General features: G+C 53.2%; 1 protein-coding gene across 2 annotated transcripts; it reads right to left on the bottom strand.

The window, feature by feature from the left end:
* Positions 1–1727: 1727 nt before the first annotated feature.
* On the bottom strand, positions 1728–26372 carry LOC149432961 (uncharacterized). 2 transcript variants are annotated; one of them, XM_089664760.1, is made up of 3 exons: positions 26255–26372; positions 10650–10754; positions 1728–4664 (listed from the first exon to the last, which is right to left on the bottom strand). In XM_089664760.1, exons 2-3 carry the CDS (start codon positions 10684–10686, stop codon positions 3412–3414), a joined length of 1290 nt encoding a protein of 429 aa, XP_089520886.1. In that variant the 5' UTR covers positions 10687–10754; positions 26255–26372; the 3' UTR covers positions 1728–3411. The 2 variants fall into 2 exon arrangements, with proteins under 2 accessions (XP_089520886.1, XP_089520887.1); XM_089664761.1 differs by lacking the exon at positions 26255–26372 and adding an exon at positions 11306–11598.
* Positions 26373–27222: the final 850 nt, after the last annotated feature.

Raw genomic sequence — 27222 nt, 5'->3', positions numbered from 1 at the left:
AGTCTAGAATAAAAGAGAATAGAACAGAAAAGAATATAGCCGTCTTCTGAAATTCGAATTTTGAAAAGAATAGAATAGAAAATAAAATAGTATAGAATAGAAAACAACAGAATAAATTGGAATAGTATAGCATATATCCATCTTCCGAATTATGAAAAGAATAGAATAGAATAGAATAGAACAGAGTCGTCTGAAATTCAATTTTTTTAACTAAACGAATTCCGTTCCAATTGCAACAAACCGAAAGCAGTAATGTATCAAATCGATCCGAAATGAAACAATTGTTACTTGTTCTGCACATGTCTCCTCCAGGGACGAGAGCCCCGCCCCTGAGTTCCCGGCTCCGCCCATCTGCTGCATCCAGTAAGAGGAAGACTCACTATAGTGCTTTGTTGTTGTTTTATTCGATGGCTCAGAATGAGGCAGGAGGAGTGAGACTCTCCCGGTCTTTGCATTGGCCATGGAGGGAGAGCCAGGGACCATACCAGGGAGATGTCAGGAACAGGGGCGGACTGACAACTCATGGGGCCCCCGGGCAATAGGGGATCATGGGGCCCCCCGGGCAATAGGGGATCATGGGGCCCGTGTCCCAGCCCACACTCAAACCACACCAAAAAAAAGCCTATAAAAGGGTACCAGGGGCATCTCATGGGGCCCCCTACTGACCCCGGGCCCTCGGGCAGTGCCTGAGTTCCCCAATGGTCAGTCCGCCCCTGGTCAGGAATGGAGTTCCCAGGGGAAGCGGCCCGGCACTCCTCCCCCATAATTGAAATATCCGTTTTAGGTGGAAGCTCATCTCCGCAGTTATTGGACCAATCAGAAACCCAACCTGGAGAGCAACTGAGAGCCGAGCCTTGCCGGGATGGACTAGGGGCCACCAGGAGCGGGGGGGGGGGCTCATCTTCTAATAGGGGCCCCTTCTCTGGATAGCTGTCTTAGAGGGGATGTCCACCACCCAGGGGCGGACTGACCATTTGGGAACTCGGTGCTGCCCGAGGGCCCGGGGTAAGTAGAGGGCCCCATGAGATGCTCCTGGTACCTTTCATAGGCTTTTTTGGGTGTGGTTTGAGTGTGGGCGAGGACACAGGGTCCCCATGGGCGAGGACACAGGGGCCCCATGATCCCCTATTGTCTGGGGCCCCCATGGGTTGTTAGTCCACCCCTGCTTAGAGGGGATGTCCACCACCTTTGGAGAGATGTCCCCTCATTTCCTGTTTATATCTCCAAGGCAGGAAGTGAAGAGAAATCCACCCAGAGGAGAGTTCTGAGCGGTTCTGTCGTCTGTGTCCCCAAGGGGAGACTTCCCATCACTTCCTGTCCTGGACAACAAAACAGGAAGTGAGAGGAAATCTCCCCAAGCTGAGGGCCATTCCCTTCCCAGATTCTCCTCTCTACTTCTCTTCCAGTTTTTGGATGTCCCATCACTTCCTGTCCCCCTGAAGATGACCTCCGGGGGGGGGGGCACATCGACCTCCCCTCACTCCATATAAAACAAACAATAAATTGGTTTTAGATACATTTCCTACAAGTATGGAGATCCTGGGTTCTGGTTGTTCTGGATCACTCTGGGTTCTGGTTGTTCTGGATCACTCTGGGTTCTGGTTGTTCTGGATCATTGAAGATCCACTTGAGAGCCAGGCAGCCAGCAGTGCCGGGACATTGACCCCCCCTCCCCCCCAGGACAGGTACCCTTTACTCAGGAATAACGACATCGGGAATTCCAGGAATGTTTCTCACAATCGATTATTCTGGTTAAATATTAAACAGACGCGGCCCGGCGATGGCTCTGCTCCCTCCAAGGTGCGGCCACGGGCGCGGCCTACAGTGGGCGGGACTAACACAGGATCACCGGTACAAAGTGTGTAAACCGTACAATTCAGTAGTAACCAATAAAGCTTTGTGACAAATGTATAAAAATAAATATTTGCATAAAAGATTTAAACTGAGATAAAAACATAAGTCATTGTTTTCCTTCCGAAGAGTTGGACCCTTTCCTGATCGGTGTGCACCACAACGGGGGTCTCAGGCTGGGCCCGGTCTGATGGACCACAGCTGGCCAGTTCCTCAAAAATACGTCAGTGCTTTCCTTCCGAAGAGTTGGACCCCCGGCTTTCCTGATCGGTGTGCACCACAACGGGGGTCTCAGGCTGGGCCCAGTCCAGAAGGCCATAGCTGGCCAGCTCCTGAAAAATACGTCAGTGCTTTGAGTCGGATCCGGGCTCTTCCTGACCAATGTGCACCACAACGGGGGTCTCAGGCTGGGCCCAGTCCAGAAGGCCATAGCTGGCCAGCTCCTGAAAAATACGTCAGTGCTTTGAGTCGGATCCGGGCTCTTCCTGACCAATGTGCACCACAACGGGGGTCTCAGGCTGGGCCCGGTCCAGTAGGCCATAGCTGACCAGTTTGGAAATATAAGTCAGTGCTTTCTTTCAGAAGAGTTGGATTTGGGCATTACTGGCCAATGTGCACCACAACGGGGGTCTTAGGCTCCTCCTGCTCTTGTGGCCTATAGCTGGCCAGTTCTGCAATAGAAGTCATTGTTTTCTTTAAGACGAGTCGAATCCAGCAAGGGTGACCAATGTGCACCACAGTGGGGTCTCAGGCTGGGCCCAGTCTGGTGGCCCATAGCTGGCTGGATGTATGCAATAGGTCGGTGCTTTCTTTCAGAAGAGTGTGAATCAGGCATTCCCTAACCAGTGAGCACCACAACGGGGGTCCCAGACTGTGCCGGGTCTCATGGGCCACAGCTGGCCAGTTCTGCAAGATAAGTCATTATTTTCTTTCAGAAGAGTCGAATCCAGGCTTTCCTGACCAGTGTGCACCACAGCAAGGGCAAGGCTGTGACCGATCTAATGGCTTTCCTGACCAATGTGCACCACAGCAAGGGCGAGGCTGTGACCGATCTAATGGCCCATTTGGGCATCCCTGACCAATGTGCACCATATTGCACATTTTCCCTTCTATTGGCTGAACTGGATGGACTTCTGTCTCTTTTCAACCAGACCTGCTGTGCAATAATTGGGGTCTCAAACTGCCTGGTGGCCCATTGCTGGCCAGATCTACAAAATAAGTCAGTGTTTTCTTTCAGAAGAGTTAGAACCAGTTTTTTTTTTTTTACCAACATGCATCACAATGGTGGTCTTGGGCCATGACCGATCTGGTGGACCATGGATGGCCAGTTCCTTATTAAGAAGAGTCGGATCTGGGCTTTCCCGACCAATGTGCACCGCAATGGGGGTCTCAGACTGTGCCCAGGCTGGTGGCCCATAGCTGGCTGGAGGTACAAAATAAGTCTTTCAGAAGAGTTGGAACCATTTTTTTTTTACCAATGTGCACCACAACGGTGGTCTCAGGCCATGTCCAGTGTGGTGGGCCATAGCTGGCCGGTTCTGTTGGGTTTATAGAGTTTGTCTAGGTGAGGTCTACACTCTCATATTCACAATGATCCGAGTCCTCCAGCTCAATGCCGGGCACTAAGCTGTAATAGTCCGTAGACTGATTGAGGTAAAGCTTCTCTCGGTCTGTTGAGTCCTTCATGACCTCCGTTACGCTCACAGTGTCCACCTCTAACTCATCAGCCCTCAAGTCCACCTCTTCTTCCTCCTCTTCCACTGCCAAGGTCAGACCCGGGCCTTCCTGGCAAACCTGTCCTTCACCCTTCACTAAAGAGTCTGCAGAGGTTCCCAGTTTGATTTCCACCTCCTCATAGAGGTCGCGGATACTCCCAAGGAGAGCGGCAGAAGGTTTCAGTAGAATGGGGTCCTTGAACTGACCGGGTTCTGCTTCCCGCCGGTTCTTCTGGAAGTTTTGTTGCGGTTCATAGTGGTGATACTCCCCCCCCACATTTCCAGCGCCATTGCGGTCTACGGTGACCAGACTGCACTCTCGCCCCGCGTTGGTGTAATTCCCTTTATGTCTGCGGCAGCAGCAATACCAGCAGATGAAGAGGAGAAGTGCCACCAGCGGGATGCAGATGAGGGCTATGGTCAAACTGTGGGACCTACAAAGTCTCCCCCTTTCCACCTCCACAATGTGTAAGCCGCTGACCTCATTGGGCGCAGAGCAGATCACCTCCTCCAGCAATGACCGTGTGTGGTTGTCCTGGAGTTTGGGCTCCAGCTGGTTGTAGAGGACACATGTGCAGTCCAGGCTGTTGTTCAGAAAGCCGAGTCTGGTGAGGGAAGGTTTGAGGAGACCAGCGGGAAGGGAATCCAAGTCATTGGAGTTCAGGTGGATCTCCTCAATCTGGTCCGAGACCTTCAGGAAGTCAGCAGGAAGCCTTCGTAGTTTGTTGTGCTGAAGATGGAGGACCTTCAGGTGGGGAGCGTTGCTCAGGAACCCGTCAGGGAGGTCCTTCAGGTGGTTGTTATTCAGGTACAGATGCTCAATGTTTGTGCGGTTCCTCCCCTGCACGGCGTCCGTGATTTCCAGGATTCCAGAGCTGGAGAGGTCCAGGACCCTCAGACTGGCCAGTGAGGTGAATATATTCCATTCCAGGGTGTCAACGCTGAGACTGAGCTTCACACAGCAGTGGTCAGACATGAGCAGCGACCAATCGTAATCCGTCTGCAGGACAACGCATTTACAGGGGTCCTCCGCTGTGCCGCCCATCAGCACCCCGAACATCAGAAATAACAACGATCTATGTCCGGCCCGGAGAAGACCTGAAATACAAACATCATTATAGGCAGACCCTTACACATACCCACTCCTTCTACAAAGTTACAATGTACAGTCTGATCACTGTTGGAGGAGACTGAGGAAATGACTCCTCCTCCTTCTACAAAGTTACAATGTACAGTCTGATCCCTGGGGGAGGAGACTGAGGAAATGACTCCTCCTCCTTCTACAAAGTTACAATGTACAGTCTGATCACTGGGGGAGGAGACTGAGGAAATGACTCCTCCTCCTTCCACAAAGTTAAAATGTAGAGTCTGATCCCTGGGGGAGGAGACTGAGGAAATGACTCCTCCTTCTTCTACAAAGTTACAATGTACAGTCTGATCACTGGGGGAGGAGACTGAGGAAATGACTCCTCCTCCTTCTACAAAGTTACAATATACAGTCTGATCCCTGGGGGAGGAGACTGAGGAAATGACTCCTCCTCATTCTACAAAGTTACAATGTACAGTCTGATCACTGGGGGAGGGGAGACTGAGGAAATGACTCCTCCTCCTTCTACAAAGTTACAATGTACAGTCTGATCCCTGGGGGAGGAGACTGAGGAAATGACTCCTCCTCCTACAAAGTTACAATGTACAGTCTGATCCCTGGGGGAGGAGACTGAGGAAATGACCCCTCCTCCTTTTACAAAGATACAATGTATAGTCTGATCACTGGGGGAGGGGAGACTGAGGAAACGCGTCCTCCTTTTACAAAGTTACAATGTACAGTCTGATCACTGGGGGGGGGGGGGGAACTGAGGCAATTCTCCCTCCTGCCTGCAGCAGACTGATGACACCATCAAGGACGGCTTCTGAAAGGTGGCTCTACGCTGAATAATGATCCTATTGCTGTACATTGTGACCTATCAGAGGATTATGGGAAGAGACATCATCAGGGATCCTCCCACATCCTCGCCACCATCAGTCCCACCCCAAAAGCCAAAGTCCTGGGAGTCACTCTAGACTCCAATCTGTCCTTCCAGCCCCAAGTCCAATCATTGGCAAACTCATGCAGGCTCCGCCTCCGCAACATCTCCAAACTCCGCCCATTCCTAACACTAGACACTACTAAACTACTCGTTCACTCCCTCATCATATCACGTCTGGACTACTGCAACTCCCTCCTCAGCGGCCTCCCTCATCACCGGCCTCATCACAGACTATCCCCGCTTCAGTCTATCCTGAACTCAGCGGCCAGACTCATCCACCTCACCAACCGCTCCGCTTCTGCCACCCCCCTCTGTCATTCCCTCCACTGAATGGAGATTCAGTGTCCTCCACCCCCCTCTGCCAATCCCTCCACTGACCTCCATTCAGTGTCCTCCACCCCCCTCTGCCAATCCCTCCACTGGCCTCCACTCAGTGTCCTCCACCCCCCTCTGCCAATCCCTCCACTGGCCTCCACCCCCCTCTGCCAATCCCTCCACCTACCTCCATTCAGTGTCCTCCACCCCCCTCTGTCATTCCCTCCACTGACCTCCACTCAGTGTCCTCCACCCCCCTCTGCCAATCCCTCCACTGGCCTCCATTCAGTGTCCTCCACCCCCCTCTGCCAATCCCTCCACTGGCCTCCACCCCCCTCTGCCAATCCCTCCACTGGCCTCCACCCCCCTCTGCCAATCCCTCCACTGGCCTCCACCCCCCTCTGCCAATCCCTCAACTGGCCTCCACCCCCCTCTGCCAATCCCTCCACTGGCCTCCACCCCCCTCTGCCAATCCCTCAACTGGCCTCCACCCCCCTCTGCCAATCCCTCCACTGGCTCCCGATTGCCCAACGCATAAAATTCAAACTCCTAACTCTGACATACAAAGCCATTCATAACTCCGCCCCAAACTACCTCACCGACCTGATACCCAAATATAACCCAACCCGTAATCTTCACTCCTCACAGGACCTCCTACTCTCTAGCTCCCTGGTCTCCTCCTCCCACGCCCGACTTCTCCAGGACTTCCCCCATCCTCTGGAACTCCCTACCCCAATCCATCAGACTGTCACATACCCTCCTCACCTTTAGGTGCACCCTGAAAACCCATCTCTTCAGGGAAGCCTACCCCATCCTCACTTAACAACCGATCTCCTCCACTCCTCCCACCACTCCATCCCCCACAGCCACTTCTTCCTGAACCACTATCCCCTCCCTCCTAGATTGTAAGCTCCCGGGATCAGCCCCTCCCTCCTAGATTGTAAGCTCCCAGGATCAGCCCCTCCCTCCTAGATTGTAAACTCCCAGGATCAGGGCCCTCCCTCCTAGATTGTAAACTCCCAGGATCAGCCCCTCCCTCCTAGATTGTAAACTCCCAGGATCAGCCCCTCCCTCCTAGATTGTAAACTCCCAGGATCAGGCCCCTCCCTCTTAGATTGTAAACTCCCAGGATCAGCCCCTCCCTCCTAGATTGTAAACTCCCAGGATCAGGCCCCTTCCTCTTAGATTGTAAACTCCCAGGATCAGCCCCTCCCTCCTAGATTGTAAACTCCCAGGATCAGGCCCCTCCCTCTTAGATTGTAAACTCCCAGGATCAACCCTCCCTCCTAGATTGTAAGCTCCCAGGATCAGCCCCTCCCTCTTAGATTGTAAGCTCCCAGGATCAGGGCCTCCCTCCTAGATTGTAAACTCCCAGGATCAGCCCCTCCCTCCTAGATTGTAAGCTCCCAGGATCAGCCCCTCCCTCCTAGATTGTAAGCTCCCAGGATCAGGGCCCTCCCTCCTAGATTGTAAGCTCCCAGGATCAGGCCCTCCCTCTTAGATTGTAAGCTCCCAGGATCAGCCCCTCCCTCTTAGATTGTCAGCTCCCGGGATCAGGCCCTCCCTCTTAGATTGTAAGCTCCCGGGATCAGGCCCTCCCTCTTAGATTGTAAACTCCCGGGATCAGCCCCTCCCTCCTAGATTGTAAACTCCCAGGATCAGGGCCCTCCCTCCTAGATTGTAAGCTCCCGGGATCAGCCCCTCCCTCCTCGATTGTAAACTCCCGGGATCAGCCCCTCCCTCCTAGATTGTAAACTCCCAGGATCAGCCCCTCCCTCCTAGATTGTAAGCTCCCGGGATCAGCCCCTCCCTCCTAGATTGTAAACTCCCAGGATCAGCTCCTCCCTCTTAGATTGTCAGCTCCCAGGATCAGGGCCCTCCAGCTTAGATTGTAAGCTCCCAGGATCAGCCCCTCCCTCTTAGATTGTAAGCTCCCAGGATCAGGGCCCTCCAGCTTAGATTGTAAACTCCCGGGATCAGCCCCTCCCTCCTAGATTGTAAACTCCCGGGATCAGCCCCTCCCTCCTAGATTGTAAACTCCCGGGATCAGCCCCTCCCTCCTAGATTGTAAGCTCCCAGGATCAGCCCCTCCCTCTTAGATTGTAAACTCCCGGGATCAGCCCCTCCCTCCTAGATTGTAAGCTCCCAGGATCAGCCCCTCCCTCTTAGATTGTAAACTCCCAGGATCAGCCCCTCCCTCCTAGATTGTAAGCTCCCAGGATCAGCCCCTCCCTCTTAGATTGTAAACTCCCGGGATCAGCCCCTCCCTCCTAGATTGTAAGCTCCCAGGATCAGCCCCTCCCTCTTAGATTGTAAGCTCCCAGGATCAGGGCCCTCCAGCTTAGATTGTAAACTCCCGGGATCAGCCCCTCCCTCCTAGATTGTAAACTCCCGGGATCAGCCCCTCCCTCCTAGATTGTAAGCTCCCAGGATCAGCCCCTCCCTCTTAGATTGTAAACTCCCGGGATCAGCCCCTCCCTCCTAGATTGTAAGCTCCCAGGATCAGCCCCTCCCTCTTAGATTGTAAACTCCCAGGATCAGCCCCTCCCTCCTAGATTGTAAACTCCCAGGATCAGCCCCTCCCTCTTAGATTGTAAGCTCCCAGGATCAGGCCCTCCCTCTTAGATTGTAAGCTCCCAGGATCAGGCCCCTCCCTCTTAGATTGTAAGCTCCCAGGATCAGGCCCCTCCCTCTTAGATTGTAAGCTTCCAGGATCAGCCCCTCCCTCTTAGATTGTAAGCTCCCAGGATCAGGCCCTCCCTCTTAGATTGTAAGCTCCCAGGATCAGGGCCCTCCCTCCTAGATTGTAAGCTCCCAGGATCAGCCCCTCCCTCCTAGATTGTAAGCTCCCGGGATCAGGGCCCTCCCTCTTAGATTGTAAGCTCCCAGGATCAGCCCCTCCCTCTTAGATTGTAAACTCCCAGGATCAGCCCCTCCCTCCTAGATTGTAAGCTCCCAGGATCAGGGCCCTCGCCCCCCTCGTGTATTGTATTGTTCTGTCTTGTCTCATGTTCTGTCCCCCCTATAATGTACAGCGCTGAGCAAACCTCCTGCCGCCATATAAATCCTGTATAATAATAATAATGTCCCCTCCAGCAGGTCGGTGTTCTGGCCGCACAGAGCGGAGTTTCCCATAACAGGGAATGGAGTCATGCCGGATCCGGGACTCATCCTCGGGGTGATCAGGTCTGATTGGTGATGACATTTAGCCAATCCTGAAACAATGGATGACTTTGTCTCTTATTGGTCACAATTCAGCAGCTTCAGTGCAGTCCATATAGAAGGGCGGAGTCATAGTGAAGCTCAGAATCCCCCCTCCCCCCATCTATCTATTCCTCTATATAGATCTATCACTAGAGGGGTCACCGGCAGGAGGAAGGAGGTCCTGATTCCTCAATATAAATCCTATCACTAGAGGGGTCACCGGCAGGAGGAAGGAGGTCCCGATTCCTCTATATAGATCTATCACTAGAGGGGTCACCGGCAGGAGGAAGGAGGTCCCGATTCCTCTATATAGATCCTATCACTAGAGGGGTCACCGGCAGGAGGAAGGAGGTCCTGATTCCTCTATATAGATCTATCACTAGAGGGGTCACCGGCAGGAGGAAGGAGGTCCTGATTCCTCTATATAGATCCTATCACTAGAGGGGTCACCGGCAGGAGGAAGGAGGTCCTGATTCCTCTATATAGATCCTATCACTAGAGGGGTCCCTGGTGGGAGGAAGGAGGTCCCGATTCCTCTATATAGATCCTATCACTAGAGGGGTCACCGGCAGGAGGAAGGAGGTCCCGATTCCTCTATATAGATCCTATCACTAGAGGGGTCACCGGCAGGAGGAAGGAGGTCCTGATTCCTCTATATAGATCTATCACTAGAGGGGGTCACCGGCAGGAGGAAGGAGGTCCCGATTCCTCTATATAGATCTATCACTAGAGGGGTCACCGGCAGGAGGAAGGAGGTCCCGATTCCTCTATATAGATCCTATCACTAGAGGGGTCACCGGCAGGAGGAAGGAGGTCCTGATTCCTCTATATAGATCTATCACTAGAGGGGTCACCGGCAGGAGGAAGGAGGTCCTGATTCCTCTATATAGATCTATCACTAGAGGGGTCACCGGCAGGAGGAAGGAGGTCCTGATTCCTCTATATAGATCCTATCACTAGAGGGGTCACCGGCAGGAGGAAGGAGGTCCTGATTCCTCTATATAGATCCTATCACTAGAGGGGTCCCTGGTGGGAGGAAGGAGGTCCCGATTCCTCTATATAGATCCTATCACTAGAGGGGTCACCGGCAGGAGGAAGGAGGTCCTGATTCCTCTATATAGATCTATCACTAGAGGGGGTCACCGGCAGGAGGAAGGAGGTCCCGATTCCTCTATATAGATCTATCACTAGAGGGGTCACCGGCAGGAGGAAGGAGGTCCTGATTCCTCTATATAGATCTATCACTAGAGGGGTCACCGGCGGGAGGAAGGAGGTCCCATTTTGAATCTAAGAACATGGGGACATGACCTTAAACTAGCAGGAGGAAAATCTGACCTTAGAAAGTATTATAGTCCAGAAAGGGTAGTTGATGGTTGGAATAGACCTCCAGCAGAGGTAGGTTGTCAGTCTACAGTAAGTTGATATATTTTGGGACAAATAGAAAAAGAACGAAATAAAAGAGGCAGACAAGTTGGACCGCTTGGTCTTCTTCTGCCGCCATTCTATGATCTATGATCCCTGGGCACAGATAACTCACCAGACATGGCTGGATTGGGGTGGAATGTGAAGACCATGAATGATTCCGGTGGCTAGTTACATTTCCAGGGGCATCTTCCATCCATCTGTGGCCCTCTCATGTCTCCTAAAAGATAAACATAAACAGGAACCTGTAAGAAATTCCACCTGTAGCTCCATCATCTCATCACATCCATCCAAACTGAGGACCTAAATGATCTTTACCAGACCAGAAGTAGGGGCATCAGCCAAACGAAGCGTATGGTGGAGGAGACCCCAGTATGTTGTTACCCCTAACCGTCCTCTGAGGTCCCTGGTTCCCTCTACACCGGCCCTGAAACGGATTCCTCACCCTATGGTGGAGGAGACCCCAGTATGCCAATACCCCTAACCGTCCACCGAGGTCCCTGGTTCCCTCTACACCGGCCCTAAAACGGATTCCTCACCTTATGGTGGAGGAGACCCTAGTATGCCAATACCCCTAACCGTCCTCCGAGGTTTCTGGTTCCCTCTACACCGGCCCTGAAACGTATTCCTTACCCTCAGTACAATGATGTCCTCACAGGCCGGGTGTGATATTACCCGTAAACACAACTGTCGCCTGGAGGACTCAACGGTTCATTGGAGCATTGCCTGTCTGATTAACCCTTTGCTGTTGGGGTTCCTCTTGCGACTCACCTGAGTTCTCTGCCGTCTCATTGGACGCCTTGTTCCTGACATTTATCAGACGAGGGAATTCTCCAAGTCCACCGCTGGGAAATGTGAGAAGATAGTGATGGATGGTGCTGAACGGATTCCTCACCCTATGGTGGAGGAGACCCCTGTATGCCGTTACCCCTAACCGTCCTCCTAGGTCCCTGGTTCCCCCTACACCGGCCCTGAAACGGATTCCTCACCCTATGGTGGAGGAGACCCTAGTATGCCGTTGCCCCTAACCATCCTCCGAGGTCCCTGGTTCCCTCTACACCGGCCCTGAAACGGATTCCTCACCCTATGGTGGAGTAGACCCTAGTAAGCCGCTACCCCTAACCGCTCTCCGAGGTCTCTGGTTCCCTCTACACCGGCCCTGAAACGGATTCCTCACCCTATGGTGGAGGAGACCCTAGTATGCCGTTACCCCTAACCGTCCTCCAAGGTATCTGGTTCCCTCTACACCGGCCCTGAAACAGATTCCTCACCCTATGGTGGAGGAGACCTTAGTATGCCGTTACCCCTAACCGTCCTCCGAGGTATCTGGTTCCCTCTACACCGGCCCTGAAACGGATTCCTCACCCTATGGTGGAGGAGACCCTAGTATGCCGTTACCCCTAACCGTCCTCCAAGGTATCTGGTTCCCTCTACACCGGCCCTGAAACAGATTCCTCACCCTATGGTGGAGGAGACCCTAGTATGTCGTTGCCCCTAACCGTCCTCCGAGGTATCTGGTTCCCTCTACACCGGCCCTGAAACGGATTCCTCACCCTATGGTGGAGGAGACCCTAGTATGCCGTTACCCCTAACCATCCTCCAAGGTCCCTGGTTCCCTCTACATCGGCCCTGAAACGGATTCCTCACCCTATGGTGGAGGAGACCCTAGTATGCCGTTACCTCTAACCGTCCTCCAAGGTCCCTGGTTCCCTCTACACCGGCCCTGAAATGGATTCCTCACCCTCAGTACATGGATGTATATTACCCGTAAACACAACTGTCGCCTGGAGGACTCAACGGTTCATTGGAGCATCGCCTGTCTTATTAACCCTTTGCTATTGGGGTTCCTCCAGCGACTCACCTGAGTTCTCTCATTGGACGCCTTGTTCCTGGCGTGTATCAGACGAGGGAATTCTCCAAGTCCACCGGTGGGAAATGTGAGAAGATAGTGATGGATGGCGCTGAACACAAGCCAATCTCTATGGAGACGTTACACAGAGCCTCGGCCCCGGGGCATCATGGTTACCTGGGAAAGCTTCAGGTTACTGTGGATGGCAGGTTCCCCTGCAGAATACTGAATGGGCGGGGCTATGGGAAAGGTTTGTTTGGGGTGGAGTACGGACAAGTGATCTCAGTCTTCCCGAATCTGATACAAAGTAACTCCCAGAAAACATAATATTCCTCCGGGTGACACCAACGTCCTCCTTCCAGGCGGTGACACCAGAGCATTTACCCGAGGATCACACGCTGACTTCAGTGCGTCTTCCAGTTTGCAGAATCGCTCAACAATCCCTTTTACATGGTTTCCTAGCAGGGGAGGACTGACAACTCATGGGGCCCCCGGGCAATAGGGGATCATGGGGCCCCTGTGTCCTCACCCACACCCAAAAAAAGCCTATGAAAAGTACCAGGAGCATTTCATGGGGCCCCCTACTGACCCTGGGCCCTCGGGCAGTGCCTGAGTACCTGAATGGTCAGTCAGTCCGCCCGTTTCCTAGGAATCTGTGCGTTTTCAGCCGCTGTGTTTTCTGGAAAAGGAACAGGGACTATTCCCCTGCAGCAGACTGCGTTTAATAGATTTCAATGGAGCCGCACCAGAAGGGCAAGTGGTGCGTTTTTTATACATTTTGCTTTTTTATTTTTTTGCTGATAGGAAAGTATGACAGTTCTGCTCGTGTAGTCACATAGTTAGTCTGGCTGAAAAAAGACAAAAGTCCATCCGTGTAGTGCGTCTTTGTTGCGTCTTTGCACTCTCTGGCACTCAAGCAGCATCAAAATCACATCAAAGTCGGACGACATGGATGGACTTTTGTCTTTTTTCAGCCAGACTAACTATGTGACTACACGAGCAGAACTGTCATACTTTCCTATTCGCCAAAAAAAAAAGCAAAACGCAGCAAAAACGCACCAGAAAAACGCATCAACAGCAGCCCGCATAGATGTGAACCTGGCCTTAAGGACAACCCAGCAACACCAAAGGGGACCTGAAATAGAATACAAAACCCCCCAAAATCCCCGAGAAATGAAAACTGTATGAAAAAACAACGATTTTTATAAATCACGACGCCATATAAATGAGCCCCCCTCCCCCCCCCCAGGTATATCCCGACGGTTATAAATAATTAAAACATACATTTCTCAAAAAAATATTCCCTGTATGCAGTGGCGTCCCGAGGCAGGTGCGGGGGTGCGGCCGGGTGACACCTACTGCACGGGGTGACACCGAACCCGCTCCACGAAGAGGTAAGTTGTAAAGAAAGCCGACGCTCCCCGCAGGATGGATCGGATCTGCGGATCGGGGCCCACATTGGATCAGAGTCCGATCCATAATGCTCAATCCGCAGATCCGATCCATTCTGCGGGGATTGTCAGAGGGGTGACACCAAGTGTTACCGCACCGGGTGACACCAACCCCAGGGACGCCTCTGCCTGTGTGAGATTATTATTCTTTGGGGACCTCTAAGGCCTCATTCACATCCATCCATATTGCGGACAGAATTGCGCCATGTTGCCGTGCGTCTGTAGCGCCCCCTCTAGACAGCCAGGGGGAGATAGTTGCTAATTGTTAGTTGGAAAGGCTGAGCAGCAGCCTGGGAGTAGTCAGCTGGGTCATATCAGGGCTGAGAGGCTCTTCAGAGCAGTTCCTTAATAGCTCCCCCTGCTCTAGAATCTTGGAGAAGATTCTAGAAGCAGTGGGCGGTGGTGAGGAGGGGCTGATCTTCGTGCTTAGGGGATCCTGACCAATCCCCAGACAGGAGGCTTGGCATGGGGTCAGGACAGCCCTTAAGTATGACTGAGCCTGCTCAGCAGCAGGAGAGTTCGGGTGGAAGATGTGGAAGAAGAAGAGATGCAGGGAGGGGGCCCGGTGGGAAAGGGGCCTATCTACAGGCTGGGACTTGGACAGGAGGATTGCTCAGCCTCTCCTATCCCTGGAGGGAGGACTACCTGTGGAGCCAAGAAAGGAGCCAGCCCAGCCTGAAGGCAACCACCAGGGGCGGACTGACCATTCGAGCACTCGGGCACTGCCCGAGGGCCCGGGGTCAGTAGGGGGCCCCATGAGATGCCCCTGGTACCTTTTATAGGCTTTTTTGGGTGTGCTTTGAGTATGGGCAAGGACACAGGGGCCCCATGATCCCCTATTGCCCCATACGTTGTCACTCCGCTCCTGGCAACAACCTACCTACACCAGCTCACAGGACGGAGACTGAATGAGTGGTCCTACACCCCCTGGGCCAGCTACGGGGAAAGAGCGCTCTGGGGGGAACCTGATTCGTTCCTTGCCCGGGACTGGTCATTATAAAGTGGCCGGCATTGGATCCTCTTGTCCAGGGAGTCCTCCAGACAGCTGGAGAGAAGAGGACTATCTGGGGTCTGGGGTGGTGCACCAGGAGAGGTTGGAGGGCTTCCAGAAGAGACTTGTCCACAGTCGCCAGGAAGTTGTCCTCAGTCTGCAGTTCTGTTGGTCCTCCCAGACACCCCTCACCCCATCCAAGTTCAGATCCCCTAATAAACCTGAACCCCCCCCCCCAAGCTCAAGGACCGTCTCTGGAAGGCAAGCCTGTGAGAAATGCCTGGCTGTGCAGGACTATAGGGGGACCCAGATCTTCAGCGACTCCTAAGGGGCGGTGCTAAACGTCTTTGCGTTGTGCTCATTGGTCAGACCATTTCAATGGACTTCCCTACGCACGGCAAGCCTGGGGAAGTAGCTCATGTGACCCATTCAAGCCAATGGAGCCACAACCATGCCATGCAGCGCCGCGGTGCCGTGTGGCCTCCTCACTGCCTGTCCTCTGAAAAGCGATCCGACCACACATTGCTTTCAGGGGCACGGCAATCCTTTCCCATGTGTAGACCGAGGCGAGCCCTGGAGGACGTCGTATACATAGTCCAGGTATTATAATACGCCAACCAGGGGCGGACTGACCATTCAAGCACTCGGGCACTGCCCGAGGGCCTGGGGTCAGTAGGGGGCCCTATGATCCCTTATTGCCTGGGGGCCCCATGAGATGTCAGTCCACCCCTGACGCCAACTGATACAAAGTCCAATCCGGGGGTCCATGAGGGAGATGGAAGGCATCAAACAGAAGAAAAGGAAGCAGAATTGAAGGCACATTTTTGGGGGGAGTAAAGGAGGGTGATACCCCCCACCACACGTTCCATCGGGGAGATTTCCCTTCACTTCCTGTCCCATCGCCAAACAGGAAGTGAGGGGAAATCCCTCCAAAGTAAGGGAATCCCTGGCTGTCACCAGAACTAGTGTCCCCATTGGAAGATTTCACTTCCTGTCCCATAGCCACAGCAGGAAATGAGGGGAAATCCCTCCAAAGTGAGAGGAACTCTCTGATTGTCTCCAGAATTGGTGTCCCCAGTCAAAGATTTTCCTTCACTTCCTGTCACATACCCACATCAGAAAGTGAGAGGAAATCCTTCCAAAGTGAGGAAATCCATGGTTGTCTCCAGAACTGGTGTCCCTGTACAAATATTTTCCTTCACTTCCTGTCCCATAGCCACAACATGAAAGGAGGAAATCCTTCTAAAGTGAGAGGAAGTCTCTGGGTGTCCCCATTGGAAGATTTTTCTTTACTTCCTGTCCCATAGCCACATCACAAAGTGGGAGGTAATCCCTGTTTGTCACTGGAAGTAGTGTCCCCAATGGAAGATTTTCTTTCATTTCCTGTGCCGTATACAGCAGGAAGTGAGGGAATCCCCGATTGTCACAAGAACTAGTGTCCCCATTGCAATATTTCCCTTCACTTCCAGTCCCATAGCCACAAAAGGAAGTGAGAAAGCGAGGCAACCTGTCACCAGAACCAGTGTCCCCATTGGAAGGTTTCCTCTCTCTTCCTGTTCTGGTGACAACCCAAAATGCGAGATTTTCTTTCACTCTCAGGACAAGTAGAGAGGATGAATCTCCCTAACGGGGACACAGACAGCAATAAAAACTTGGCAGGGGGGGTCTCTTCCCAACAATGACAAGGGGGGTCTCCCCCCAACACTGACAAGGGGGGTCTCACCGCTCACCCTCCATCCAACACTGACAGGGGGTCTCCCCCCTCCCCAACACTAAAAATAAAGTTTTGTTTGTAGTAACTTTAATAACACCAAGAAACCAACAACAACCAACAACTGAATAAAATATATACACAAAATAAATGAAGGAAGGAAAGGCGGAGTCTCCGGATTGGAGGTGAATATGATGGGGGGAGGGGCTCAATGTGGTAATCATACCCTGGTGGACTACAAGTCTCAGCAGGATCATCGGAAGACTCTCCATTCTGCAGACTGATGTGCCCCCCATCCCCCCCCCCCCCCGCAGGATTCCATTTGCGGTGTATTTTTACGCGCCGCGCCCTCGTGACGTCACAATACGTTGCGTCTGGCAGGAATGCGCTCGCAGATTCAGAATTCTTCAGCAGAATCCCAGGACAGGATGCGGCTCCTTCTACAGGAAGTCCCGGGGGCCCCTACATGCAGCCGGAGGGCCCCAATTCCCGTAAATATCACGATCTCTCCATAAAGAGGACCTGTCACTGCGCACAGCTACCATTAGGGGCTCCTGATAGCAATAAAGTTAAATGAAGAAAAAAAAAGTGTAAAAAAAGTTTAAATAAGTAAGAATATTAAAAAAAAAAAATTAAAACCATGATCACCCCTCCCCCCCTCTCCTCCCCCCCCCCCCCCCCCCGTTTTATTCTCCAGGGTCTCGGCTTTCAGGAAATATTTCACATTTGGGGATTCTAAGCAACTTTCTGTAAAGAAAATTCTGATTTTATCGTTTGTGCGAAAATTGTTTTTTAAAAAAGAAAATGGGGTGTGATTTGGTGGGTGTGGTTAAATGCGGGCACAGCCAATAGGATGCCTCCAAATTTGATTTTGAAAATCTGGAGGGGCCGGCAGACGCACAGGTGGGTGGAAACACCCAAAAGTGGGTGGGGACATCCAGAGGTGGGCGGGGACACCCCAGTCTCCCAGCTGGACAGGAGCAGAGCTGGGAATCAGGGCAGGAGACCTCAAATGTTGGAGGATTCAAATCTGGGACTGGCTCCGCCCATCAGGCTCCGCCCATGAATAAAATGTTGGTTTCCGGGTGGACGCATTTAGCCTGCTCACTTTCTGGGTGGACGCACCCAAAACACACCCACTTATGGGTTGGTCTGCCCAGACTCCACCTCTAAATATGTTGGGAACCCCCAACTGCACCCCTGGATCTCAGGACACTGTTAACCCCGCCCATGGTACATGTTTCACCCGCCCACTTTCTCTGTGGGTGCACCCAAAACACGCCCACTCTATGGGTTGTCTGCTCAGACTCCGCCTTTAAATATGTTGGGACCGCCCATTTGCACCCCTGAATTCAGGGATACTGTTAAGCCCGCCTACAGTCCACATTTTACCCACCCACTTTCCCTGTAGATGCACCCAAAACACGCCCACTTTATGGGTTGGTTTTCCCAGACTCCGCCTTTGAATAGGCTGGGACCGCCCAGTGGCAGCCCTGATCCTGCAGTTAATGCCGTTGTGATGTACTGCACATGGGCAGAATCCAGAATACGATTGGTGCTGCGATTCCAGGACACAGCCCGGGACACGGCGGGACAGAGGGCCAAAATGCGGGACTATCCGGGCAAATCCGGGACTGCTGGCATGTATACCAGTGAGAGAGACGGCACACTAAGGTTGGCTCATCTATCTCCCTGTCCCAGTGACACCCATTCCACCCCATTCCCAGTGACACCCATTCCACCCCATTCCCAGTGACACCCATTCCACCCCATTCCCTGTCCCAGTGACACCCATTCCACACCATTCCCTGTCCCAGTGACACCCATTCCACCCCATTCCCTGTCCCAGTGACACCCATTCCACACCATTCCCTGTCCCAGTGACACCCATTCCACCCCATTCCCTGTGCCGATGACACCCATTCCACCCCATTCCCTGTCCCAGTGACACCCATTCCACCCCATTCCCTGTCCCAGTGACACCCATTCCACCCCATTCCCTGTCCCGGTGACACCCATTCCACCCCATTCCCTGTCCCAGTGACACCCATTCCACCCCATTCCCTGTCCCGGTGACACCCATTCTACCCCATTCCTTGTCCCAGTGACACCCATTCCACCCCATTCCCTGTCCCGGTGACGCTCATTCCACCCCATTCCCTGTCCCAGTGACACCCATTCCACCCCATTCCCTGCCCCGGTGACACCCATTCCACCCCATTCCTTGTCCCAGTGACACCCATTCCACCCCATTCCCTGTCCCAGTGACACCCATTCCACCCCTTTTCCTGTCCCAGTGACACCCATTCCACCCCATTCCCTGTCCCGGTAACACCCATTCCACCCCATTCCCTGTCCCGGTGACACCCATTCCACCCCATTCCCTGTCCTGGTGACACCCAATCCACCCCATTCCCTGTGCCGGTGACACCCATTCCACCCCATTTCCTGTCCCAGTGACACCCATTCCACCCCATTCCCTGTGCCGGTGACACCCATTACACCTCATTTCCTGTCCCAGTGACACCCATTCCACCCCATTTCCTGTTCCAGTGACACCCATTCCACCCCAGTCCCAGTGACACCCATTCCACCCCATTTCCTGTCTGGGTGACACCCATTCCACCCCATTTCCTGTCCTGGTGGAAGTGCAGGGAAATCTCCCCAATCAGGACAGAAATAAGAACTCGATTCTCTGATTTTCCACTGCTGATTACTCGGCAGAGTCCATGTAATGGGGGCTTTGTGTTCATCGTCTCCATTGTTTGGCGGTCCAGCTGGGACCCCCCGGAACTGCTCTGCCTGCTCCCGGCCAACACTGACACCATTGCATCCTGAAAGAAGAGGCCTCTGTGTTCACCAATGCAGGGAATCCCCTCCCCCCCACCGCCTGCCGCGTTCCTGATAAATCAGGTGACGTTTTTCCGCTCGTTGTGCTGCGTTGGGGGACATGTTGGGATGCGGTTGCACGTGAGTTGGTGAAAATGCCGCACGCATGTATTTGCTCCATTGAGTGATGCGTTGGGCGGCTGGAATGCGACAAATGCGCAGAGGACCAGGAACCGCAGTCCAGATAATGCTAGCCCCACCCCCCCCCCCCCCCCCCCACTGGCACCGCCATCTTTGAAAGTCCTTTACCTGGAAGAGACCTTCGGTACATCTGGGCACACTCAGGATCCCCCCCCCCCCCCAGGAATGGAGGGAAAACATAGATCTGGGGTCTTCATAACAGCACCAGCTTTGCGCATGCGTGTGGAACCCCCCTCCCCCCCCCCATGGGCTGAAGCCGTCTTCCAGGTTCCAGACTTTCAAAGATGGAGGTGCGTGGGGGGGGGGGGGGGCAGCATCAGCCAGACTGAAGTTCCTCTTTAGAGCCCTCCAGCACAGCTGCGTATGCGTGGAATCGAGCGCAGCGCCATTCTTGCCTAGGCCAGAACACAGGAAGTGCGCAAAAAAGGCCGAAGCACCGAAAAAGAAGAGGAAAAAAAATCTAATTGTGGAAGGGGGAGGGCCCAAAAGGTCAATTTTGGGGGGTGAAGGTCGCTATGAACCCCAACAGTGACCTTCTCTTCTTGGCTCCCTGTGGTTTGTCATGTACATTTTACCTGTTGATCCCGCCAGGAACCAGTGAGCTGACAACTTCCTGTGCTGTTTGAGGACTACAGAACACCTCTGCCCTATGTTGTGGATATAAGGATAGGGGGACGTGTTCTGTAGTACCATCCTAGGGTGACAACACTGCTCCTGCACAGAAACAGTACAGTGAATGTTGTCACCCAAAGGCAGAACTACAAAACACCTCCCCCTTTCCTCATTTCCACATAATAGCATAAAGGTGTTCTATAGTCCTGTCCTAGGATGACAACACTTCTGCATAGAGTACAGAGTGTTGTCACCCTAGAACAGGACTACAGAACACCTCCCCCTTCCTCATCTCCACATAGTAGGCTACAGGTGTTCTATAGTCCTGTCCTAGGGTGACAACACTTCTCCTCCATAGATAGAGTACAGAGTGTTGTCACTCTCAGGACAGGAAGTGAGTTACTGGCAGGATCACCGGGTGAACAGAAAGGAAAGACTGAAACACAGAAAGTGAATGCAGCCGAGACGAGCATTCACCGGGCGTGCTGGAAATGGGGACCTGCAGGCCAGACACCACACCTCTCCTGTCCCCCAGCAGCAGCTCCGAGTACAGGAACTGTCCCGCCTGATCCAGGAATTTCCTGTATGACTCCGGCACAATCCCGCCTCCTGACCCTGCGATCCCAAATATCACCGAACACGGAACCCCGAGGACTTCCGACAAATATCGTCCCATACTGGGACACCGGGAAAACAGGACACCGGGACACCGGGACACCAAAACACCAGGACACAATGGACACCAAGACACCAAGACTTCAAGACACCAGGACACCAAGACACCGGGACACCAAGGTACCGGGACACCAAGGCACCGGGACACCAAGGCACCGGGACACCAAGACACCGGGACACCAAGGCACCGGGACACCAAGACACCGGGACACCAAGGCACCGGGACACCAAGACACCGGGACATCAAGACACCGGGACACCAAAACACCAGGACACCGGGACACAATGGACACCGGGACACCAAGACTTCAAGACACCAGGCCACTAAGACACTGGGACACCAAGACACCGGGACACCAAGACTTCGGGAAACTGGGACACCAAGACACCGGGACACCAAGACTTCGGGAAACTGGGACACCAAGACACCGGGACACTAAGACACCAAGACACTGGGACACCAAGACACCGGGACACCAAGACCTTGGGAAACTGGGACACCAAGACACCGTGACACCGGGACACCAAGACCTCGGGAAACTGGGACACCAAGACATTGGGACACCAGACACCGGGACACTGAGACACTGGGACAACGAGACACCGGGACACCAAGACACCGGGACACCAGACACTGAGACACTAAGACACCGGGACACCAAGACATCAGGACACCAAGACACCGGGACACCAAGACACTGGGAAACCAAGCCACTGAGACACTAAGACATCAGGACACCAAGACACTGGGACACCAAGACATCAGGACACCAAGACACTGGGACACCAAGACACCGGGACATCGGGACACCGGGACATCAAGACACCGGGACACCAAAACACCAGGACACATGGACACCGGGACACCAAGACACCGGGACACCGAGACACCAGGACATTGGGACACCAAGACACCGGGACACCAAGACACTGGGACACCAAGACACTGGGACACCAGACACCAAGACACTGGGACACCAGACACCGGGCCACTGAGCCACTAAGACACCGGGACACCAAGACACCAGGACACTAAGACATTGGGACACCAGACACTGAGACACCAAGACTCTGGGACACTAAGACACCAAGACTTCAAGACACCGGGACACCAAGACACTGAGACACCAAGACACTGAGACACCAAGACACCGGGACACTAAGACACCAGGACACTAAGACACCAAGACACTGGGACACCAAGACACCGGGACACCAAGACCTCGGGAAACTGGGACACCAAGACACCGGGACACCAAGACACCGGGACACCAAGACCTCGGGAAACTGGGACACCAAGACATTGGGACACCAGACACCAGGACACCAAGACACTGAGACACTAAGACACCGGGACACTGAGACACCAAGACACCGGGACACCAAGACACTGAGACACCAAGACACCGGGACACCAAGACACTGAGACACTAAGACACCGGGACACCAAGACACTGGGACACCAAGACCTCGGGAAACTGGGACACCAAGACACCGGGACACCAAGACACCGGGACACCAAGACCTCGGGAAACTGGGACACCAAGACATTGGGACACCAGACACCGGGACACTGAGACACTAAGACACCGGGACACCAAGACATCGGGACACCGAGACACCAAGACACTGAGACACCAAGAATTCAGGACACCAAACACTGGGACACCAAGACTCCGGGACACCAAACACTGGGACACCAATGGTAACCAGATAGTCCACGTTCTTCACTTCACCTGTCAGCGGTCAGGATGTTCTGGCTGTCGGTGTATATATATATATACTGTATATAGATCGGTGAGGATTCCGGGGACTTCACTGATTTATTTGGCTGGAGATGGAATGTTTCTGTTCTCATTGATAGAGAATATATACCCCATTGTAGGGTGGATGGGGGGAGGGGGGGGAGGGGCGGGGGGTTATTATGGACATTTTAGAAGAAAGCATGCCAGGAATGTTCTGTTATAATAAATAGAATTTTCTGAGAGATCTAAAAATAAAATGAGAATTTTTCAGAAGGTCGCGTTCACATCGCACATCATGAATGGGTGTTCCCGCTACTCGAATTTTTCAAAGAGCGATTCACACGCGATTCTGCATTGGTCCAGCTGCCCTGCGTGCGTTCAGCACCCAGAAAGAAGCTCCGCCTCCTCTGTGGGCGATACGCTTCATGCGATTTCTGAAGGTGAGCTTCGCCTCGCAATCCTGCTGGCCGACAATCGCGGCAGAATCGCATCTCATTTGGGTGTCATTGAAGGATAACGCACCTGAAGACGCATTGTGCAGCGATGACCGCGGAACGGAGTATTAGAGGAGATCACTATATACCCTCCTGATACCTGTATACACATCATGGTGCCGCTATTACCCCCCCCCCCCCATGTCTCTATACCTACCTGATACCCATATCCCCCCCCCAATGCCTCTATACCCTCCTGATACCTGTATACACATCATGGTGCCGCTATATACCACCCTAGTGCCTATATACCCTACTGGTACCCCCCCATGTCTCTATACCTACCTGATACCCATATCCCCCCCCCCCAATGCCTCTATACCCTCCTGATACCCCTATACCCCCCCCATGTCTCTATACCTACCTGATACCCATATCCCCCCCCCCCCCCCCAATGCCTCTATACCCTCCTGATACCTGTATACACATCATGGTGCCGCTACTACCTCTACCCCCCCCCATGTCTCTATACCTACCTGATACCCATATCCCCCCCCCCAATGCCTCTATACCCTCCTGATACCTGTATACACATCATGGTGCCGCTATTACCCCCCCCCCCCATGTCTCTATACCTACCTGATACCCCTATACCCCCCCGATGCCTCTATACCTACCTGATACCCCTATACCCCCCCCATGCCTCTATACCTACCTGATACCCATATCCCCCCCCCAATGCCTCTATACCCTCCTGATACCTGTATACACATCATGGTGCCGCTATATACCACCCTAGTACCTATATACCCTACTGGTACCCCCCCCCCCCGATGCCTCTATACCTACCTGATACCCCTATACCCCCCCGATGCCTCTATACCCTCCTGATACCCCTATACCCCCCCCAATGCCTCTATACCCTCCTGATACCTGTATACACATCATGGTGCCTCTATATACCACCCTAGTGCCTATATGCCCTACTGGTACCCCTATACCCCCCCCCCCGATGCCTCTATACCTACCTGATACCCCTACCCCCCCATGCCTCTATATACCAACCCTAGTACCTATATACCCTACTGGTACCCCCCCCCCCGATGCCTCTATACCTACCTGATACCCCTACCCCCCCCCCCCAATGCCTCTATATACCAACCCTAGTACCTATATACCCTCCTGATACACATCATGGTGCCGCTATATACCACCCTAGTGCTTATATACCCTACTGGTACCCCTATACCCCCCAATGCCTCTATACCCTCCTGATACCCCTATACCCCCCCCAATGCCTCTATACCCTCCTGATACCCCTATACCCCCCCGATGCCTCTATACCCTCCTGATACCCCTATACCCCCCCCCCAATGCCTCTATACCCTCCTGATACCTGTATACACATCATGGTGCCTCTATATACCACCCTAGTGCTTATATACCCTACTGGTACCCCTATACCCCCCAATGACTCTATACCTACCTGGTACCCCTATCCCCCCCCCCCCCCCGATGCCTCTATACCCTCCTGATACCTATATACACATCATGGTGCCTCTATATACCACCCTAGTACCTATATGCCCTACTGGTACCCCTTTCTTAACCTGGTGCCTATATACCCTCCCAATGCCATTATACCGATATACTCCCCTGGTGTCTCTATACCCTCCTGGCACCCCTATACCCCCCCCCCCCGATGCCTCTATAACCTCCTGGTGCCCCTATACCCCCCCAAATGCCTCTATACCTTCCTGGTGCCCCTATACCCCCCGATGCCTCTATACCCTCCTGGTGCCTCTATACAACCCTAGTGCCTATATACCCTCCTGGTGCCTCTATACAACCCTAGTGCCTCTATACCCTCCTGGTGCCTCTATACAACCCTAGTGCCTATATACCCACCTGGTACATCTATACCCTCCCAGTGTCAATATACCCTCCTAGTACCCATATACTCCCCTGGTGCCAATATACCATCATTGTGCCTCTATACCTTTCCAATGCCAATATACCCTCCTGGTACCCATATACTCCCCTGGTGCATCTATACCACCCTAGTGCCTATATACCCACCTGATGCCTATAAACCCTCCTGGTACCTCTATACCCTCCCGGTGCCTCCATACCCTCCTGGTACCTCTATACCCTCCCAGTGCCTCCATACCCTCCTGGTACCTCTATACCCTCCCAGTGCCTCCATACCCTCTTGGTACCTCTATACACCCTACTGCCTATATAAGCACCTGGTCATTTTCTCTGATGGATCCCCTTTCCGATTGTTTGGGGCATCCGGAAGAAACCTTGTCCGGAGAAGAAGAGGTGAGCGCTCCATCAGTCCGGTGTCATGCCAACAGTCCTGAGACCATTCATGTGTGGGGTCACTTCTCAGCCAAGGGAGTGGAGCTCACCCACAATTCTGCCTGAGATCACCGCCATGAATAAAGACGGGTCCAAAAACCTCCTCCGAGAGCAACTTCTCCCAACCATCCAAGAACCGTTTGGTGAGGAACATCGCCTTCTCCAGCAACTTCTCCCAACCATCCAAGAACCGTTTGGTGAGGAACATCGCCTTCTCCACCATGATGGAGCACCTTGCCAGAAGGCAGAAGTCATAACTAAGTGTCTTGGGGAACAAAACCTCAGAAGTTTGGGATCCATGACCAGGAAACCACCCAGACCTTCATCCCATTGGGAACTTGTGGTCAATCCTCAAGAGGCGGGAGAACAAAAAACCCCACAAATTCTGACCAACTCCAAGCCTTGATGATGGAAGAATGGGCGGCCATCAGTCAGGATGTGGCCCAGAAGTTGGACAGCATGCCGGGGGAATCGCAGAGGTCTTCACAAAGACGGGTCAACACTGCAAATATGGACTCTGCATACATGTCATGTCAATGAAAGCCTCCGACACGTATGAGATGCTCGTCCTTCTACCTCATATACCAGAGGAACATCTAAACATCGAACACACTGAAGCCGACGACTTTGTGACAATAATATTTGTGTCATTCTGAAAACGTTTGGCCAGGGCTGTGCCCCCCTTAGTGTCTCTACACCCCCCATGGTTGCCCTATACCCACCTGTCGTATATACCCTCCCGGTACTGTGTGCCCCCTGCACTGGCTGCTGATCCTGGAGAAGTTTGTCCTTGGCACAGGGCTGGCCAGGTGGGTTGGTAGTTGGGGAAGATAGGTGATGAGACCATGTGACTCCTACCTTGTCCTCCAACGTATGGATGGTGTCCAGATATTGGGCCGTATCTGAGAACCTCCTGCCTGGTCTGATCCGTCCCTAGCAGTGTGCGCTCCTCTCACTCTGTGCTCCTCTCTCTCTGTGCTCCTCTGTGCCTCCCCCTCCCTCCTCTCTCTTCCTCTTTCTCCACCCCTGAGCCGAGCCCTAGATTCACTGAGCCACCATCCTCCCCGCCTGGCCTTCTAGGGGTTAAATTCGGTTTCACTTCTCCAAGGGAGGGAAGGAGTTCATGAAAGCGACAGTCGCCCATCGATTGCTAAATCTTCTCACCTATAAGGTCAACAAGGAGTTAATTATTAACCTGACTGCGCTTTGGCCAACGTCCGCGAAGCGCGTCGGCCCGCCATTTGTGTAAGCGCGCCGGGCGTACTCAGGTACACGCCTCCCTGTGCCTGGAAAAGTCAGATCATTCTGATCCCAAATGAGAATTTCCTGGAACAAAACGTTGTCCAGCACACAGGGAATTTTTTGCAACTGAGTTGCCAATTTTTGTTTCCAGCAGTGAGATTCTCCCACCACCACCATTCACAGTTCTACCCCACTGCCACAGCTGCAGCAACACCAATCGATGATGTCCCCCTCCCTAGACAGAAAGTCCGGCTGTGAGCGACACAAATATGACATTCAGCAAAGTCTGGACCCTCCCCATTGTGAGCAGATACTTCAGGAGCCTGCACAGGGAGAGCCCAACCGGGGAAGGACGTCCTGAGATCCAGAATATACACAGAATATCATCTGCCCAGATCACAGAGCCGGCCGATATCGGGGGAGGAGACAATATTCAATTCCCGCGTGCCAACCGCGTCAGCTGCGCCTTTTATCTTGTTTGTGTACGCCCCCCCCCCCCCCCCGGGGTGTGCAGAGATACCGACGGGGGCGGCGGCAACTGGAATGTTGACCTACAAGTTATGTGTCACCAACCGACCAGAGGA

Source organism: Staurois parvus, unplaced genomic scaffold (genome assembly GCF_062004578.1).
Source record: "Staurois parvus isolate SC_StPar_1 unplaced genomic scaffold, SC_StPar_1.0 ptg002025l, whole genome shotgun sequence".
In the NCBI taxonomy this organism is placed as follows: Eukaryota; Metazoa; Chordata; class Amphibia; order Anura; family Ranidae; genus Staurois; species Staurois parvus.
Note: the sequence above shows the minus strand (reverse complement) of the source record. Positions and strands in the feature narration are given on the sequence as shown.